Genomic DNA, 17,252 nt, shown 5'->3' with positions numbered 1-17,252 from the left:
ATACATATACATATATATAAAAGAAAAGTTTTGAGTGAGCGTCAGGTTGCTTCCATCCTTAAAATTTCAAAGACGGTTCATAAGACACGCTCATGCTATGACACTCATAAAATTAGCTAAAATGCAAAAATCAACAAATCACTCAATAAGTTCAATTGATTCCATCTTAATGCAAGGATAATAGTTCACGTAATTTTGGAATTAATATCTTTGTTTTTATAGGGTCTCTGATTTGTATAGGAATCAATTACACACTGTAGATTAGGATGTCACTACCAACTCGGCAAATTTCATAATTTTCTCTTGGTCCTGACAAACTGACAAACATACCCATAACTTGATGCAGCTACCACTATTCTTCACACGAGAGTTTTGCACCAAACTTAATGCTTTGTAGTAAAACCAAATAAACACATTTCCAGCCACTTTCTTTGCTGTATCACTTTCTTTGCTGTATCACTAACCCTAACCCTAACCCTAACCCTATTCTTTTTGGCCACTTGGTTATAGATCAATTTTGTAGAGTGACTGAGATGATGTTGTCCCATCGACTGTGCTTTTTCCTCTCCACCATTCAACTTTGTAGATTTTCATAAGTCTCCCCACACCTCAGGGTCGCATTCCTGAGCAGTTTTGTTCCTCTCCATTTGCTCTGTTTGTAATGACAACCTGATCCACACAGTGTGTAATTGATTCCTATGCAAATCTGAGACCCTATAAAAACAAAGATATTAATTCCAAAATTACATGAACTATTATCCTTGCATTGAGATAGACTCAATTCAACTTACTGAGTGATTTGTTGATGACATTTTTGCATTTTAGCTAATTTAAAGAGTGTCATAGCAAAGGGTCTAAATACTTATGTACATGAGGTATTTCTGTATTTCAATTTTAATAAATTTACTGAAATTTCTAAAAACCTGTTTTCGCTTCGTCATTCTGGGGTATTGTGTGTGGATTGATGACAAATTATTTTAATTCAATCGATTTTAAATTGAGTCTATAACACAACAAAATGTAGAAAGAGTGAAGGGGTCTGAATACTTTGCGAAGGCACTGTATATTTAAAAGTAAATAAACTTCATTGAAAACCTGCTCTTTACCTGAGCTGAGGTTGTTGGACTCCACCTTGACAACGGTTGTGAGGGCATCAAACTGCTCTGGCTGAAGGAGGATGGTGGAGGCGTCCCCTCTCTGTGGTGTGGTGCAGACCTGTGCCGGTACCTGAAGGGGGCAGCCTTGAGCATCCACAAATGACAGGGCGATGCAGGCGATACCTGAAAGACACAGATGAAATGTAAAATAAATAAAACATTTGTGTTGTTAGTATCTACAGTATATCTTCCACCGTAGATTGAAGACCCATCTCTTCAGGCTACATCTTAACGGTCCCTCCTAAAGACCTCTTCATCCCTACTACCCCCCTGTACAAGTCAATCTCCTGTTAAATAATAATAATAATAATAATGACCCGCAGTTGGTGTACCCAAGTCTTAAAACCAGGCAGCCTTGCCTTTTGATTCTGATGATGGCCCTGCTTCAGCTACTCACCCCGTGAAAACGATAGCGTACAAGCATTCTTCACCACACATGACACTTGCATTAAATAAAATGACATCCACTCTGGCTGGTGGATTCACTCCGCCTGGTGTATGGTTTGACACGGCTATGGCTATTAGCGTGCGCCATTAGTGAGCAGAAGCATGCGTGGTGTATGATTGATGGGCCGGGGGCTACCTGGCAGGGAAGGCAGGAAGACACAGATGCATTACAGGAATCACCAGGAATAAATCAGCCACAGCCCATCTCTACCACGCTGTGTTCACCGCAGTCATGGAATACCGCCTGCCGCCAATGCAGTCAACAAAGCAGCCAGATGTCATTCTCAAACCACTAAGCCCAGTCATCATGTGCTTTTCTTCTACCATAAAGAAAGGTTCTAAGCCTATTAGGTGTGTGTGTGTGTGTGTGTGTGTGTGTGTGTGTGTGTATGTTGATGACTGACTGAACAGTCAAGAGTGAGTTGATGTGTTTGCCCTTTGTGTTTGCTGTTTCCTGTGGCTACTTTAGCAGGGTTTATGAGCTCTGACTGACTGGGCCGCCACCTCCCAGTCCTGCCGGCTTCATAAAGACATTTAGTTGAGTCTGCAGGAGTCCAGTTGTGTTTGACTCCATCCGTCTTGAGCTGGCTTACTGTGACAGCCTCGCCGTGACGGCTGACCGTGTCAGCTGGGGCAATGAGGCCACTGATTGCTACAGCACTGCCTTAATGGCTGGAGCAAGAAAACAGAGGATTTAGAAGTGATGGAGCTCAATCTGCAAGACAAGGCCGTGGTTCTCCGGCATGCAGCCAGGCAGTGAAGTCAGTCAATTACAATCCAAGTTACTCTGGATCCTTTCCTCTTCACAGCAGAGAGCAACACCCACACTGGCAGACACCACAAGAGAGGCATTTTTAAACTGTCACTGTAATTCAAAAAAGGCATTACCAAAAATGACATTTTTAAGACAGCCATTCTCAGAATGAATAAAAGGCCCAATTTTAAAGATTACCTATCTCTACCAAAGATGGGAAAGAAGCATAAACCATTCCAAAATGTATAACTAAATCACAGTTCAGCTGACTTACATCAGAAATGAGACACGTCTCATCAGCTATTTATTACTACCTAATTGGATGCCATTAAATTAGTTGGAGGCTATCAAACTTAAGTAATACATATTCTTATGCTTGATCATTTTCCATTTAATTTCTTATACCACAGCATCTCTTGATTTACTGAAGCCATTAAAATTAGACAAAAGCCAGTCAAGAAAACATTTCTAGACAAGCTAAACAGCTGAAACATACCGACTACAATAAATAAATAATGTCACTGCATGCACCTTAATAAAACTCATGCTGGTGCAAAGGGCCACGCAAAACTCAAATTCAAAACTCAAAACTCAAAAACTATCCAGTCCACCAAATGAGCTTCTGCTGAGGAAAGCACTGCAAAATGAAGCCATTGGATCATCATGGGGTTAGGAGCAGAAGCAGAGGCAGGGGGGGGCTATAAGGGTAGACAGGTTGGGCAGGGTTGGAGGGGGATGGGGTTGTGAAGGGTCAGGTGATACCTTGGAACTGGGAGGGTGGGAAGAGGTGCTGCACCAGATCCGACATGGTACCTGAGTCAACAACAACAACAACAACAGACACCCACAACACAGGATGGGTCAACGCTGGGTGGATGGGACACAAGGTCTTGACAATACATGCATGAATATTGGCCTACGTCCTGCTGGTAGAGTTGTGGCTTTACGATGAGACGCATTTCCCAGCAAATTCTACCACCGCATCATTAATTTATCCCCAATTCTCCACACCCCCATTTACTGACAGTCTGGCTTGGCCCTCTGTTGTTTTACATACTCATTGCACTAAGATACCAATGATATGAGCCACTTCCACAGACACACACACAACCATTAAAAGAGGTCAATTTTAGCCTCAGTCTAAAATAGTAATATACTTTTTCGAGCTATCTGGGATGGAGGTACTGAGGCAAAAAGTAAAGTTACAACATATACACTCACCGAACACTTTATTAGGAACACTATACTAATACTGGGTAGGACCTCCCTTTGCTCTCAAAAAGCCTCAATTCTTGAAGGCATTGATTCCACAAGATGTTGGAAACATTCCTTTGAGATTCTGGTCCATGATGACATGATTGCATCACGCAATTGCTGCAGATTTTTCAGGTGCACTTTTAAGCTGTGAATATCCTGTTCTACCACATCCCAAAGGTGTTCTATTGGATTCAGATCTAGATCCGGTGACTGGGAAGGCCACTGAAGAATACTGAACTCATTGTCATGTTCATGAAACCAGTTTGAGACGACTTTTGCTTTGTGACATGGTGCATTATCATGCTGGAAGTAGCCATTAGAAGATGGGTAAATTGTGGCCATGAAGGGATGCAGATGGTCAGCAACAATACTCAAATAGGCTGTGGCATTCAAGCGATGATTGATTGGTATTAACAGGCCCAAAGTGTGCCAAGAAAACATTCCCCACACCATTACACCACCTCCACCATGAGAAGGTGTACAGGTGTTCCTAACAAAGTGTTCAGTGAGTGTAGACATTTTACTGCAGCTAGTCAAAGATTAATGTGGCAATCTTTGGAAACAGTTCCTTAATTAGCTGGCAGAATACAACAGTGCACGGCTAAGCACCTTCCGGCTTGCCAAAACACTGCTCTAGCTGTCTGCACCTGACATAATTATCTCACACTGGGCAGGGATCAAGTTATATTGAATAACTTAAGCACCTTGTTGTGCAACTCTTCAAATGAATGAGATGGAGTCAGAGAGCTTCCCTTCGCAGCAATTAGTAGTTAGACTTCATGGAAAATGAATACAAGGTCCAGAGAACATCATCTCCACATCAGCCTGACAGTTAAGAGTGTGACACGCAGAGAGAGAGGTCACAATTCAATTATAGCAGTTTCTAGGCTATATATTAAATCACACGAGAATGGAATGACAGCCATATATTATTCTGTCAACACACCAGTGTTAATGAACAAAATGTCTTGCTGTATACGCTATGACTAATCATTTCTGACAGGAGGCCATATCAGGACGCCTACCAAACAGGATGCCCCACAACACACACAGCATGTATCGTCAACAGAGGAACCACATCTGATCCTGCAAAACAACTGATTACTGTATACATCCTAGTTATTGGTGAGACAGAGTGCCATTGCCAATACAAAGCACAGCAAGTTTGAGAGAAAGTCGCCCTCGGAAAATTACTGTAGCACTCATCAAAGAAACGAACATTTTGTACCGGTATCTCTACAGAACAGGGGAAATCAGCTTAGTATTTATTAGCGATGCAAGGCAGTGGATAATTTGCTCTGCGTTTAATGTGGGAGGAATAAATAGGGAATGGGCCTGTCAGCACATCCCATGACATCACTCCCTCCTAGTCAGCAGCTTCAAAATAACAGAAGGAAAGAGAACACAGACTCTGCTGAGCAAACACTGGCAAGAGAAAAAAAAAGCCCCCAATAAATTATTTCAAAATGTTAAACAAGCAACAGTTTTCTAATTATAGAGAAACACTCTCAGGTGGTGAATTAGATTTAGGGTGTGTTATGCCAACTGCAATGGGATACAAATCAACCTGGAAGAGAGGAATGGAGACAATGAGAGAGAGAGAGAGAGAGAGGGGGGGGGGGTCCATACTGAACTTGGAGAATGTGATTACCTTTCCCTCCAGTCCCCTGGCCCCCAGGCTTATTGTAGAGGAAGATATCAGAGTCAGGCAACTCACTGCTCAAATGGAAGTAGTGCTGGAGAGAGGAGGGAAGAAAAAAATCCCCATGAAACAAAAGACAGAAAGGATAAGTCAGCACATTTAGGGGGAAGCTTATTTCATACATCACATTGAAAGTTGTCAAAGTAAGTTAAGTTTCTGCTCTATTATGGTGATGATGATGTATCTATGAGTGAATTATTATTATTATTATTATTTTCAATCTACAGTACTCCCCTTCACACAGAACTATATACATTGAACATGATTCAAATGGTCATCTCAGATATCATCCTTTGGACGGACAACTCAATCTCTGAATCAATACATTTTGTACAACAGATGTTGCTTTTATATCATAATATGTGGCTACTGCCTAGAATATACTCAGTTCAATGCAGGGGCCAATAACAGCCTAATAAAGTATAAACTGATATCTCAGACATGGGGCTGAGGGGAATGTGAGGCTGGGCTGTACCTTGAAATGGTGCTCTATGTTGCTGTCAGTGTACTTGGGGATGTGCAGGAAGATGAGCAGGTTCTGCCTGAGGTAGTGGGCCACAACGGGGAGCCAGGGCAGGGAGTACGGAGGCAGGGTGAATTCCATCACTTCAGTGGCTGGGGAGCCAGAGGGCTGGATGAACTGAGGAGGGACACATCAGCAGCACATCAGTGGTTGGCTCAAAGGGTACTGTGTACTGTATGTATGTAACAGCTTTACAGTAGTGCTGCAGTGTTACAAGCTCAATCAAAAGACTATTTTAATCATTACATTACATAGAGAGGGGGATCTGTTACCTCCACATCGGCAGGGGTCAGTTTGCAGTTCCTGACCAGCATTACAGTGATGATGTCCAGTGTGGTCTCGTCCAGGCGCTTCCGCAGCACCTTCACCAGCTCGTCAGTGATCTCTGGACCTGGAGCAACAGTAAACACAGCAGGCTAGTTTAGATGCAGGGAGAGACCCTGGTCAATGACCCCTGAACTCAGACTTGGCTTGGTGTGCATTGTGCTTTTAACTTCTGTGTCTTCTTCACTTTACTTGTAAATTAGCTTACTTTCGTGTTGACAAAGGGTACCTCAGCGGTGTCTCTCACTGACACATTTATGTAAATCAATGCTTTGCAAGCTGTCTGGAGCCTTAGAAATACAGCATTGAAACACACACACACACACTTCAAGAAAACTTAAAATCTCTGTACACAAAGGAGTTCATAAATAAGGAAGTTGAGCTCTATGAACAGTTATGGAGAGAAAAAAAAACAGGAAAGATTTTTAATAAGTCACTGTTGTTGTTCAAGCTCAGAACTTTCAGAGAAAAAAGGCTGATGTCATAGGAGCCGGGATGAGCTAAGGAGTGCCAGAGCAATAGTGCCATCAACCAGGCTACCTGAGGTACTGCTCACACCATTTCCCACACTGAATGAATCAGCAATTTCATCTGTTTCATCTGCCACGCGCCAGTCTGCCAGGAGGCTGATAGTGTGGGCACATTTAGCTCAGAATGCAAATGCACTCAGAGGTGGTAAAGAGAAACATTTTCACTCCAGCGTCAGCCCTTTACCTACACAGCCAATCTGCAAGTTCCCAGTTCCCTGCATCTGCTAACCGTTCACATAATTCAGGATACCTCATGATTTGTATTTTTGTCACTTGTATATTAACTAACCACCAATAGTGTGCAGTCTTCCTCCCTTCACCCTTCCCCTCTGTACTCCCTATCTTACCAGCACTGCCCACTCCATGCACCAGCAGCAGAATGTGTTTGTCCACCTGTCCTACAGGTCGGGAGCCCTCCAGAGACGACCGGGAGCCCTGGGGACAAAGAGAAGAGACAAGCACACACGCACACGCCTGTCAGACTTGACAGTTTGACATTCACAACTAACCCACGACAGGTGTATTAACAGCTCTGTGAGTAGCAGATAAATCATTCCTTGGTGGCACCATCAATCTATCTTTTAAGTCAGAGCCACAGTTGCTTGCTTTATAGTGTATAAATCCAATGTGCGTGTTACCGTGAGATCCTCAGAGTAGAGAGGCTCCTGGCTCCGGGGGAGGCCTACAGGGCGAGACATGTGGAGGTTGCCATCCAGATCAGAGTACTTCCCAGTTTGGGACGTCTCCGATAGTCTGGGAATAGGAGAGGAGAACCGATGTGAACCATTTACATTTAGCAGACGCCTTTATCCAAAGCGACTTACAACAAATACATTTGATTAAGTAAGTGAATTATCTATCCATCAGTCATCATAAGATAAAGTAATCAATGCTCGGACCAGGGGCCATAGGCAGTCACAATGCTAGAAGAAGGAAAAATTACTAATTAAATTATTGAACCAGGAATAAGGAACTACCATGATGAGTTGGAGAGGGGCACTTCTCATGATACTACTAGGGAAAGAGGAGAGGTCTGATATTGAATTTGAAGGGAGGCAGGGGTGGAAGGAGAGTGAGGGTTGGAGCTCACCTGAGGTAGAAGACTGATTTGGTTGTGCGCTCCTGGTAGACAAACATATTCTTCCGGTTGACCACGCAGAAGGCATTGAGAACTGACCGCAGAGCCTGGATGGCTGCAATACGGACACATGAGAGTCTTCCATCACAAATGAGGAGCAACACTGAACAAATCACTGACAGTGGACTGAATCCACCTTATTGGTCACCTTATTCTGTCACTCACCTCTGGACACACCCATGTTGGGCCCCATTTTGAGGCGTGGGTGGATGTGGATGACGGTGCTCCACACCACGTCACAGGCAAAGTGGCCTGGGATGAACTGCATGGTGGCGGCCAAGTAGTCCCGGGGCTGGTAGCTCTCCTCAGAGTTGTAGTCTGTGTGTGCAGGAGGGGATGGGGGGATGGTTAGGCAATTTACAACCACAACTGCAAGGGAAGGCATTTCAGCGTGACGCCAGGAGAGAAAAAAACGATTGTGCTGGGAGCCCCTTCACTTCCACAGTAACATTATTGCACTCACAAACAAGCCTCTGATGTCTATCCCCTGAACAGGATTCAATTCATTTACAGACACTGAAGCGGAACAATCAGCAATATTAGGAAATTACACTGGTAATTCTGGCTTAACGGCTGCCATAAAAACTAAAGTGAATCTAATGACTGTCCCAGTGCTCCAGTTGCAGAGCATACTTCACAGGCCTGTCAGAGGTGCTCTTCACTGTAACCTTGCATACATTTCCTCCATAGCCTTCTCCTTGGCCCTGTATTGATTGTGCTCTATTATCATGTTGACAGGGAGGAAGCTCTCGGGGCTAAGAAAGTGCAATGCATTATTAACTTGTGTGCAATGACAAACTCGATGCCAGCCAAGGGCGTACATATGACAAAGTTTATGGTGTTTGCAATATATATATATATATATATATATATATATATATGTACACGTGCAGATATGTTGAATCAAAAGACAAAGTGTTGATACATGAGTATGTGTGTGGTTCATGTGTGAACATCTAAGCCTGTGTTTGTTTGTATATGAGTATGTCTGTCTGCGAGTGTGAACTGACCATCAGAGTTGGCCATTCTCTGTCTGTACAGAGACTCGTTCTTCCAGATGTCCTCTTCACTCTCAGCTACCAGGAGGGAGTTACACACGTGGCTGTCATGGAGGTCCTGCAGCAGGAGGCGCTAGAGAGCCAAAGGACAGTGAGAGACTGACGGAGATACATTTCCTAAAAACAGTAAACAGTAAGTAGGCCAGGCCTCATCAGTGGTAGTGGTAGCTACCTGATTGACAATACGGCAGATCTCTCCAATCTTCCGCACCACCATTTGATGCAGCCGTAAGTATTCCGGCACCTCCTCTTCCTCCTCCTTCTCCACCTCCCCTGCACCATTCTCCTTTCCTTTATTGACACTCCTATACATGACATACCACAAACATAGAAATAAACATTTGAATGTTTCTCACAGCTCAACAAAGGAACAGTAAAAGAACAAGTTTAAGTTGGCATTCTCCAGAATTCACGAGGCTTGAACAAGTGTCTTCCCACCCTTCCCCTTACCGAGAATGGGAGTACACCTCCACTCTGTCCTGATGGATCTTGACTATGAGCCAGAAGTCTGGCATCAGTGGAGACTGGGACTCCTGCTCGTCCATGGTGGGGCTCTCACACTCTGAGTCACTACTGCCACCGTCATAACCTTCATACACACAAGTCAAAACAGTTCCTACTTTAATCTGTACCATTGCCATTACTGTCATAATCATCATCATCATCATCATCTCTTACCCAGCATGTCAGAATCCAGGCTGCCTTGACTCGAGACCACACTCTGGACACGACTGGGTCTGAGTTTTCCACTGCCTGAGGGGAGAAGTTTTCAAATTTACAACATGTCACATATTCACCTGAGCTAGCCCAGGACCAGTCCAACTGACCAAGCTCAAGATGCCTACTGTCAAAGCCTGACCAGTAGAGAGATATCATCACCTACCTTTGGGCCACCTCTCTGACACTGGTCTGCCCTGAAAGCTCCACAACAGAGAGAGAGCCCCAGAGAGTAGGGGGATAATGCAATGTATTATTCTGTCAGTGCTGAGTGCTGCCTGTTGATTTGGGGGAGAGAGGAAAACAGCCTGGGGCCGGACATGCGGTAAACCTGCAAGCTCAGCCAAGACTGCTGTTGGTGACTCACTCCTCATCGGTTTGTCAGCATCTGCTGCCATTCGCTACATCGCCGCAAGACACTCCACACACGCGCACGCACACAAAGAGTTGATGATACCTGAAATAATAATCCTGCCTCTACGGGGGATACAGCAGGCCACAGCATGACTCCAAAAACGCAGGATGTGCACATTTATTTTGTACCATTAAAAAAGCATCACATCGTTAAACATTATTATCAATAATCAGTTTCTGGAATTTGGAATTCCACTGAATCAGTATAATGTGCTATGCACCACTGTATTACCTAGTTCTATGACTCAAGCCTTATCCTGCTGAAGGAGCAAAGAGGACTCAGCTCAAGTCAGTTGTAACAACAGAAGTGATACTCCGTTAATATGTCAACAAGTGTAGATGTATTCATATGTGCACTGGAGGTGGGCATACACCTCCAGTGTAGTAGTACATAGGTCAACTCACTGTGGGTGGCAGACTGCACAGACTCGGCCAAGCTAACAGCGGAGGGGGTCTTGGGGGGTGAGGTGTGTTCTGAGGAGCGGTCTGTGCTGCTGCTGGGCTGCAGATGGGGGGTGCTGGGCTGGCCTCTGTCACCCATGGTGCTGACTGAGCTGTGAGGTCGGCCCTCCTCTGCCTCCACCCGGGTGGGTCTGGCCGGGTCACTGGGCTCAGTGGTTGGATCACTCCCAGCCTCAGTAGCCCCAACAATGGCCTTCCTTTCCTCACCCTGCTCCTGAAAGGACAGACAGGCAATAAGGATAAGAATGCATTCATTTAGAGACAAGAAAATAATGACATTGCAGACAAAGTATCTCTACAAACCTCACTGTCTGGCTCCACCCTTTCCACCTCTGCTTCAATGTCCTGCCCTTTCCCAGGTGTGCCGTGACTGGACGGAGCCCTTGCACTGTCATCCACCTCAGCACAGTGATTGGTTTGTTGAGAGGCCCTGCCAGTCTGCTCTGGGTTGGTGGTGCTCTCAGACAGCCTCTTGGCAGCCTGGATCCTCTGAGGGTGTAGCCGACTGAGGGACATATAGTGGAAGTTGTCCTGCTTCCCGTTGAGCAAGTAACCTGAGAAAGACATCCTCCGAAACTCCTGTGGATGTTAAAACAGGCTGTTTTACCACAGAGCTAAAGCAGAGGAGCACCCAGATCTCCAGGAGTTCTTGAAAAACGGATTACTGACCCCACAAGAAAGAAACATAGATGTTAATCTCCCACATAACGAAAAAGTATAATAATTGCCCTCTTGGATGCCCTACCTCTCTGAACTTCTCTAGGGATTGCTCTGGGCCAAAGACAAACTGCAGGGGTACCACCTCACAGTGGCAGCACGGTCGCCCGCTGGAACGGAACACATGGTCAGCAACCTTCTGCAGAGTGAAGGAGTTGATGAGCCGAGAGTGACGCAGGGCCGACACGATCTCATCCTCCAGCAGCCAGCGGAACTAAGGCAGGGGGAAGGGGAGCAGAGTGAATGGACGTGGAGTCTAGCTCAGTTAAGTAGGAATTATCGACTGTTCTATTGTCAAACCAAACTAAATATGAAGTGTATGAGTTCATTAGGCCAGAAGAGAAATCTCACCTCATCCATGGTGGCTAAGACTGCTAACTTCTGAGGGATTGGGAGTTTGGCCAAGGGATCCCCTGAAACCCTGTTACAAAAAGCAGTAAAGAACTGAGCTCAGATCAATCACCCTGTGACATCCTGCAGCCTGACAGATTTCATCATCACCAGCCAAGGCCATATCAAAATGCTTTCACAAAACAAATGTATCCCAACCCAAGATGGATGACCCCATCCTTCCCACTCACCCATCAACACCAACTCCCCTCAGGCTGTCCAAAGTGCCCATCAGCTCGTCATCTGAGCGATAGGAAGAGGGCTGCCCTGGAGAACGGTTCAATGACACGCTGCTTTCAGATGGGTACCTGAGAAGAATGTTGTTAATTTCATTTCATATGAAACTCCACTACTGAATCTACTGAAAATGAAAATGAATTTGAGCACATATGTGCTACTGTACTGTATATACTTTGTATTGCAGCTCATCATTCAAAACCAAAAGATTGATCAGTACTGTTCAAATTCCACTCACCTGTTGTGGCGAATGTCAGAAGCCAGGACCTCAAACTCCAGGGGCAACGTCAGGACGAAGATATCCAGTGTGACAGATAGCTCATTCAAATCCACAGCCTGGAGGGACTCAGCATTCTCCAAACAGGTGATGACCTCTCCTGCAATTACACACAGGTGTCAGCACAAAAACAGTGCATTTGATCTCATTCTGCATATTCACACTGCCTATATTTGGCACAGGGTGTGAAGAGAAACAGGGTGCTCACCCAGACAGGTGGGTAGCGTCTCCATGGGCATGGAGCCGTGGCAGCTCTTAATTTTCACGGAGCAGGTGAGGTGGACAAAGAGAGGGGGCATCTCTGGCTGCGGCCCCTCAGGCTCCAGCAGAGAGTCACCGTCCAGGATGCTGAAGGAGTCCTCATCCTGGTTGACAGTGTTGGAGTCTGACAGGGACTCGTCCTCGCCCTCACCAAAGGACTTCCTGCCAACACGTTCCAGGTACTCCACCTCCAGGTCTGTGTCACTCTCAGTCACTATACAGCAGCCGGACACGTTCTCTGTGAACAGGCCAAGTGTGTGATGATGACACAACACCGATATTTTCAAGTATTTTGAAATACATGGCCATAGAGATAGAGATATTGTAGTGGATAACAATATGAACACTTATTTGTTTCAGCATGCTTGCCCTGAGGGTAATACATAACATACTATTGTTCAATGTACACATGGGTTAGGGTTAGATAAAACATATGATTATGTAAACTAGTGAGCACATAAATGGATTTGAGTACTAAGCTAGTTAACACCACATGATCTCTCACCATCTTCAGTAGCTGGCTCAGCCTCTGACACCACCTCTTCACTAAGTCTCCTCGCCTCCTCCTCCTCTCCGTCAGAGTCCTCCTGAGGAGAGGGAACACACTAGGCATTCACATACTGCTCAGACTGGGCACAATGGCAAACACACAGCTTTCAACCAGTAGCGGACTGGCCATCTGGAGCACTGGGAGACATTGTGGGGCCGGTCGATCTGTGGGCTGCCAGTGAGCGACGCGGTCTGCCCGCGCAGTCCCCCTCCCCCGACCCCCCCCCCCGGGCAGCTGAAAGTCCAGGGCCTTTTTGTTGTCCCAGCCCGTCCCTGCTTTCAACTCACCTCTTTCTTTGGTAACGGAGGGCAGTAGAAGAAGTAATGGGGATTGGAGGGCACCGTCTTGAAATACTGAGCACCAATCTCCATGAATTTGTCCTGTAGAATACAGGAATTGGGGAACTAATTCAAAACTGTACTGTAAAATATCTATATTGAACCATCTGGAAATGTCTAGCTCTAATCTATTTCCTCCACACACTGGGCATTACCTGTATGATTTTGTGCAGATCAGGGTACACCTCACACTTCTGCTGCAATTGGAGGAGTGACAGAGGGAACTCTGGGATTCTGGAGGTCTTGGGCTCGTCCAGTGGGGATGTAGGGGCAGAGGCCCTCCCTCTGGACTCAGCTTCACTGATGTCCTCCATCTCAACACTGGCAAGACATGGACATAGTTACTCAAAGCAACATCTAACAAGGTCAATCAACAACAAAAGGTACACATGATATACTTAATGGAACTCCTACAATCAAACTCTGAATGTGTTATTTGAAGCTCTGGATCCAGATCAGAGGACAATCTCTTTATTCTATGTCCCTATGGATCAGTCTGTAGGTCCCACCTGGACGAGGAGGCCATGGGGCCCCTCTCAGCCGTCCCCTCTTCTTCTGCCTCCCCGATAATGAATGTAGCAGAGGTGTTAGTGTGGCCTCTGACCCCGTCCCCACCCAGTGGCTCATGCCGCTCCCGGAAGACCCGGATGTGGCCACAGAGGGTTTGCAGGAAGGAAGTGATGTCAATCTCCTGGAGAGATTCCTCACAGTAGTCCATGGATGTCAGGACGTCCTGGGAGCTGATGCTGCAAGACTGCTGCAGGCTCCGATATACACCTGAGGGCCAGAGCACACAACCAGGCAGTGAATCAAGTTAAAATACTGATACAGTATTTGATTTATTCTCCTTTTAGTTCCGTCAACTATAGCACATATTATTATTATATTATAAAACAATCCCCAGAGAAATTAAGTCTATTTGGAAAAAATATCAAATGTATCTTGAGAAAACAGTTTTTTTTTTTTAACAATGCATTTCAGTGCAGGGTGTACAAAAAACAGCTCACCTCACACAACAGTGAAAGTAAACCTGCTGCCTTGACTATATCTGCATGACAGCACCTGAAATGTGCATTAATGTAAATCCATCAGCTTGTCAGGGGAAGCGGATATTTTCCCTCTGCAAAGCCGTCTAGTTCATCTCCTGACTGACATTTACAGATGCTGCTGCCACTGAACAGAAAAGGCAATCCTGAGATGACAGCTTAAAGACTGCTTTAATTGATTTTGCAGTCAGCGGCTGACGCAGGTGAGAGATGGGCTGTCTTGTTTAAAGCCAGCCCGCGCTAGCGGCACTGTCTCGGGCCTGGAGATGTGTGGCAAGACGTTGTTATACCATAGACGGAAGGGGAATCAGCTGCTATACTGTGGTCAATAAAAGGCCATCCGCCTATCTGCTTTCCACAGCACTTGCAATCTCATTTCCCTTCGGTGACATAAAACAAAAGTAAATTATAATTGGGTCCTAGATATCCCATTTCCTGAGGAGTTTATTTAAGACGGTTTGTTATGTGGGCTGTCCAGGTTAAATGCTAGCCAGCTGAAGTGGTCACCTTTGACATAGCTCTGGTGGTAGTGCTCCTGGAGCAGGCTGCAGTAGTTGGCCAGCTCCTTGTGTTTGTGAGGCTGCGCCATTAGATCTGTCCAGGAGGAGGTGCTGCTGCGCTTCTGGGAGAGAGACCTGCAGGGAGGGAAGACACATCGGACATACAACACCCAACCGCCATTAGAGAGGAAGAGGAAAGCGTATAACCAAGAAGCCCCATAGGTGATCTGTAGGAACCACACAATCCATAGGGAGGAAAAGCATAGATTTAATGAGGTTTAAGCCCCTTTTAAAGCACAATTCCATTTTCCCTTGATTAACGTGCAGCATCTCATTTAAGACATCATAGTATCTCATATCTCTTGAGCAAAACACTCAACTCTGTTATAAAAGAAACACACTGTCCAATTCCATGTAATGCTTCAATATGCATGTAGGACAGTGCAGTTGAATTCTAGTATCCTGATGGAGGGACACTTCACAACAGGCCTGTTGTGAGGGAAATTAGAGCTCCAAGGCATGCATTTTAGGATGAAACATAAGCAGTTCAGAAAATGAATAGTTTTGCCAGTAACACAATAACGTTCCTCTGGGCAAAGATAGAGAATCAGTCTGCCATAATACACAAAATACACAGCACGTGTGGAATTCTTACATAAGACTTCTTTATCATAAGTAAAGAGGAAAAATGTCCATAGCACTACAACCAGAGTAGGGTCTGCTAAAGGTTGCAACATGTGCATCTGAAACAAATTAGGGGGGCTTTTTAAGAACTAAGTACGGTTTGCTGGAACATGCAATAAGTTAAATATGATCAGTTTGTAGAGTTTGATTTTTTTTTAGGTCCCATGAAAAATGCAGATAGATGCTATTGCACCTATCAGTATCTGACTGCAGAGAGACAGCCTCCTACAAGAAGGGCCATGTTTGGAAAGATGTTACCTCATAACAAACTGTGGTCTCCAGATGAACCTTCCCAAATTTAGTGAAATTGAGTTGTATTATAGCTTACATGGATGTACATGTGTTCCATGTTCATGAACCAAACATGTGGCTTTTGCTTTATGGAGCCACGCCCTCAAGCTTTTTTATTTTTTTAAATACTGTGAAACTGTCCATAGGCCCCTGTCTTCTCTGGAGTCAGATACCTCCCATAGCAACACAAGCCTGGAGTGAGTGAGAGAGCGAGGGAGTTCCTCAACCCCAGTTAGAAAGAGCAACTCCTCCCTGGTCTGCAGAAGAGCATGACCTCAGCCGCTCTAGGCCACTCCCCTGAAACACCAGCAGCTCTACACCGGGAAGGGAGGAGGGCTGGAGAGCAGCAGGAAGCAGCAAGCAGTGCTACCTGAACTTCATCTGCTGATACATCTCCCAGGAGTCAGCGTCTTGAGGTCTATTCTCACCCAAGGAAAACAATCAGAGATGAACACGTTAGCATCATGGGGCTCAACCACAATGACCTTGCAGCCAATCCTGAGATAGACGGGTATGACTTTTGAGAGGATTCAAGAGTCAATCACATATGATGGATGGTAAGGTGATTAAAATGATGGCAAGTGCTGCATACATGGAGCCTTGGATCCGATCCACCTTTACCCCCTCCCAATCAGCATACAATCAGTGTAGGTACCTATAGAATATGTCCCGAGGTTGGCGGTTAGAGTTGGGATGGACCAGCTGTTCCTTCAGGGAGTCCAGGGAGCAGTTGTAGACATAGACAGGACACCGTTGGCGGGAGAGATCACTGGAGCTCTGCTGGGACACCTGCCTGCTGAACGTGATGTGACAGTCCCTCTTCTGGGGCTCAGAAAACTGCACTCCATCTCTCTCCTCCACACCTAGAACGGATAGAGAGGGATAAAGGAAGTTGATGAGGAGGTAGCAAAGGATGAAGGTTGCAAATACAGTCCTACAGAGCCTGAATCTGTATGTTTCACTGTGCCACTGCAGTGTGTTCTCTAGGATCCTTACATTTTAATTAATTAACCTGGTTTTACTCAAGATTTCGATTTATACCTTGAAATATACAATGGCCCTTCATGTAAAACAATGGTGCAGTATATAGGATTAGAGGCATTCCTGAAACATTGGGCTGCCCTACCGACACCTGGGGTTCCACTGTTTGCCTCAGAGGCCCGGTTCTCCCAGTTCTCCTGCTCCACAGAGGAGCTCTCAGCAGACCTTCCTGACCCAGGGAAGAGCAGGGGTATACTGGGGCCCATGGACCCACTGCTGGAGCTCTTCTTCAGCCCGCTTACCCCACCCTCCAGCACCGACTCAGACCTGTCCAAACCATTGATGGAGCCAGAGTGAGATTTGTTGCTGGGAGTGAGGGCGTCCTCGTCCTCTTGCATGCTGATGTTGCTCCGAGGCTCTGTCTCCAGCCCGGCGGACATTAATAACTGCACATCTGCAGCAAAAAAAGAATACCATTCTCTTGATATGACCAACAG

The 17,252-nt window shown here is 45.6% G+C and overlaps 1 protein-coding gene across 1 annotated transcript in view; it reads right to left on the bottom strand.

Moving 5' to 3' along the window:
- Positions 1-17,252, bottom strand: part of szt2 (SZT2 subunit of KICSTOR complex) — a 48,869-nt gene that overhangs the window by 20,488 nt on the left and 11,129 nt on the right. Inside the window, exons 25-51 of the mRNA XM_083672465.1 lie at positions 16,901-17,209; positions 16,430-16,637; positions 16,145-16,192; positions 14,807-14,934; positions 13,763-14,030; positions 13,409-13,574; positions 13,203-13,295; positions 12,871-12,952; positions 12,313-12,603; positions 12,066-12,204; positions 11,782-11,898; positions 11,552-11,621; positions 11,229-11,414; positions 10,787-11,062; positions 10,427-10,697; positions 9,569-9,643; positions 9,341-9,479; positions 9,063-9,195; positions 8,843-8,963; positions 7,998-8,150; positions 7,785-7,887; positions 7,333-7,447; positions 7,042-7,129; positions 6,113-6,231; positions 5,793-5,957; positions 5,267-5,351; positions 1,107-1,280 (exon numbers count right to left, since the gene is read on the bottom strand). Of these exons, the coding sequence (XP_083528591.1) occupies positions 1,107-1,280; positions 5,267-5,351; positions 5,793-5,957; positions 6,113-6,231; positions 7,042-7,129; positions 7,333-7,447; positions 7,785-7,887; positions 7,998-8,150; positions 8,843-8,963; positions 9,063-9,195; positions 9,341-9,479; positions 9,569-9,643; positions 10,427-10,697; positions 10,787-11,062; positions 11,229-11,414; positions 11,552-11,621; positions 11,782-11,898; positions 12,066-12,204; positions 12,313-12,603; positions 12,871-12,952; positions 13,203-13,295; positions 13,409-13,574; positions 13,763-14,030; positions 14,807-14,934; positions 16,145-16,192; positions 16,430-16,637; positions 16,901-17,209 (4,122 nt within the window). The remainder of the gene's footprint in view (positions 1-1,106; positions 1,281-5,266; positions 5,352-5,792; positions 5,958-6,112; positions 6,232-7,041; positions 7,130-7,332; positions 7,448-7,784; positions 7,888-7,997; positions 8,151-8,842; positions 8,964-9,062; positions 9,196-9,340; positions 9,480-9,568; positions 9,644-10,426; positions 10,698-10,786; positions 11,063-11,228; positions 11,415-11,551; positions 11,622-11,781; positions 11,899-12,065; positions 12,205-12,312; positions 12,604-12,870; positions 12,953-13,202; positions 13,296-13,408; positions 13,575-13,762; positions 14,031-14,806; positions 14,935-16,144; positions 16,193-16,429; positions 16,638-16,900; positions 17,210-17,252) is intronic.

This window comes from Argentina silus (assembly GCF_951799395.1).
Source record: "Argentina silus genome assembly, chromosome: 6".
NCBI lineage: Eukaryota > Metazoa > Chordata > Actinopteri > Argentiniformes > Argentinidae > Argentina > Argentina silus.
This window is presented reverse-complemented; position numbering and strand designations above follow the sequence as displayed.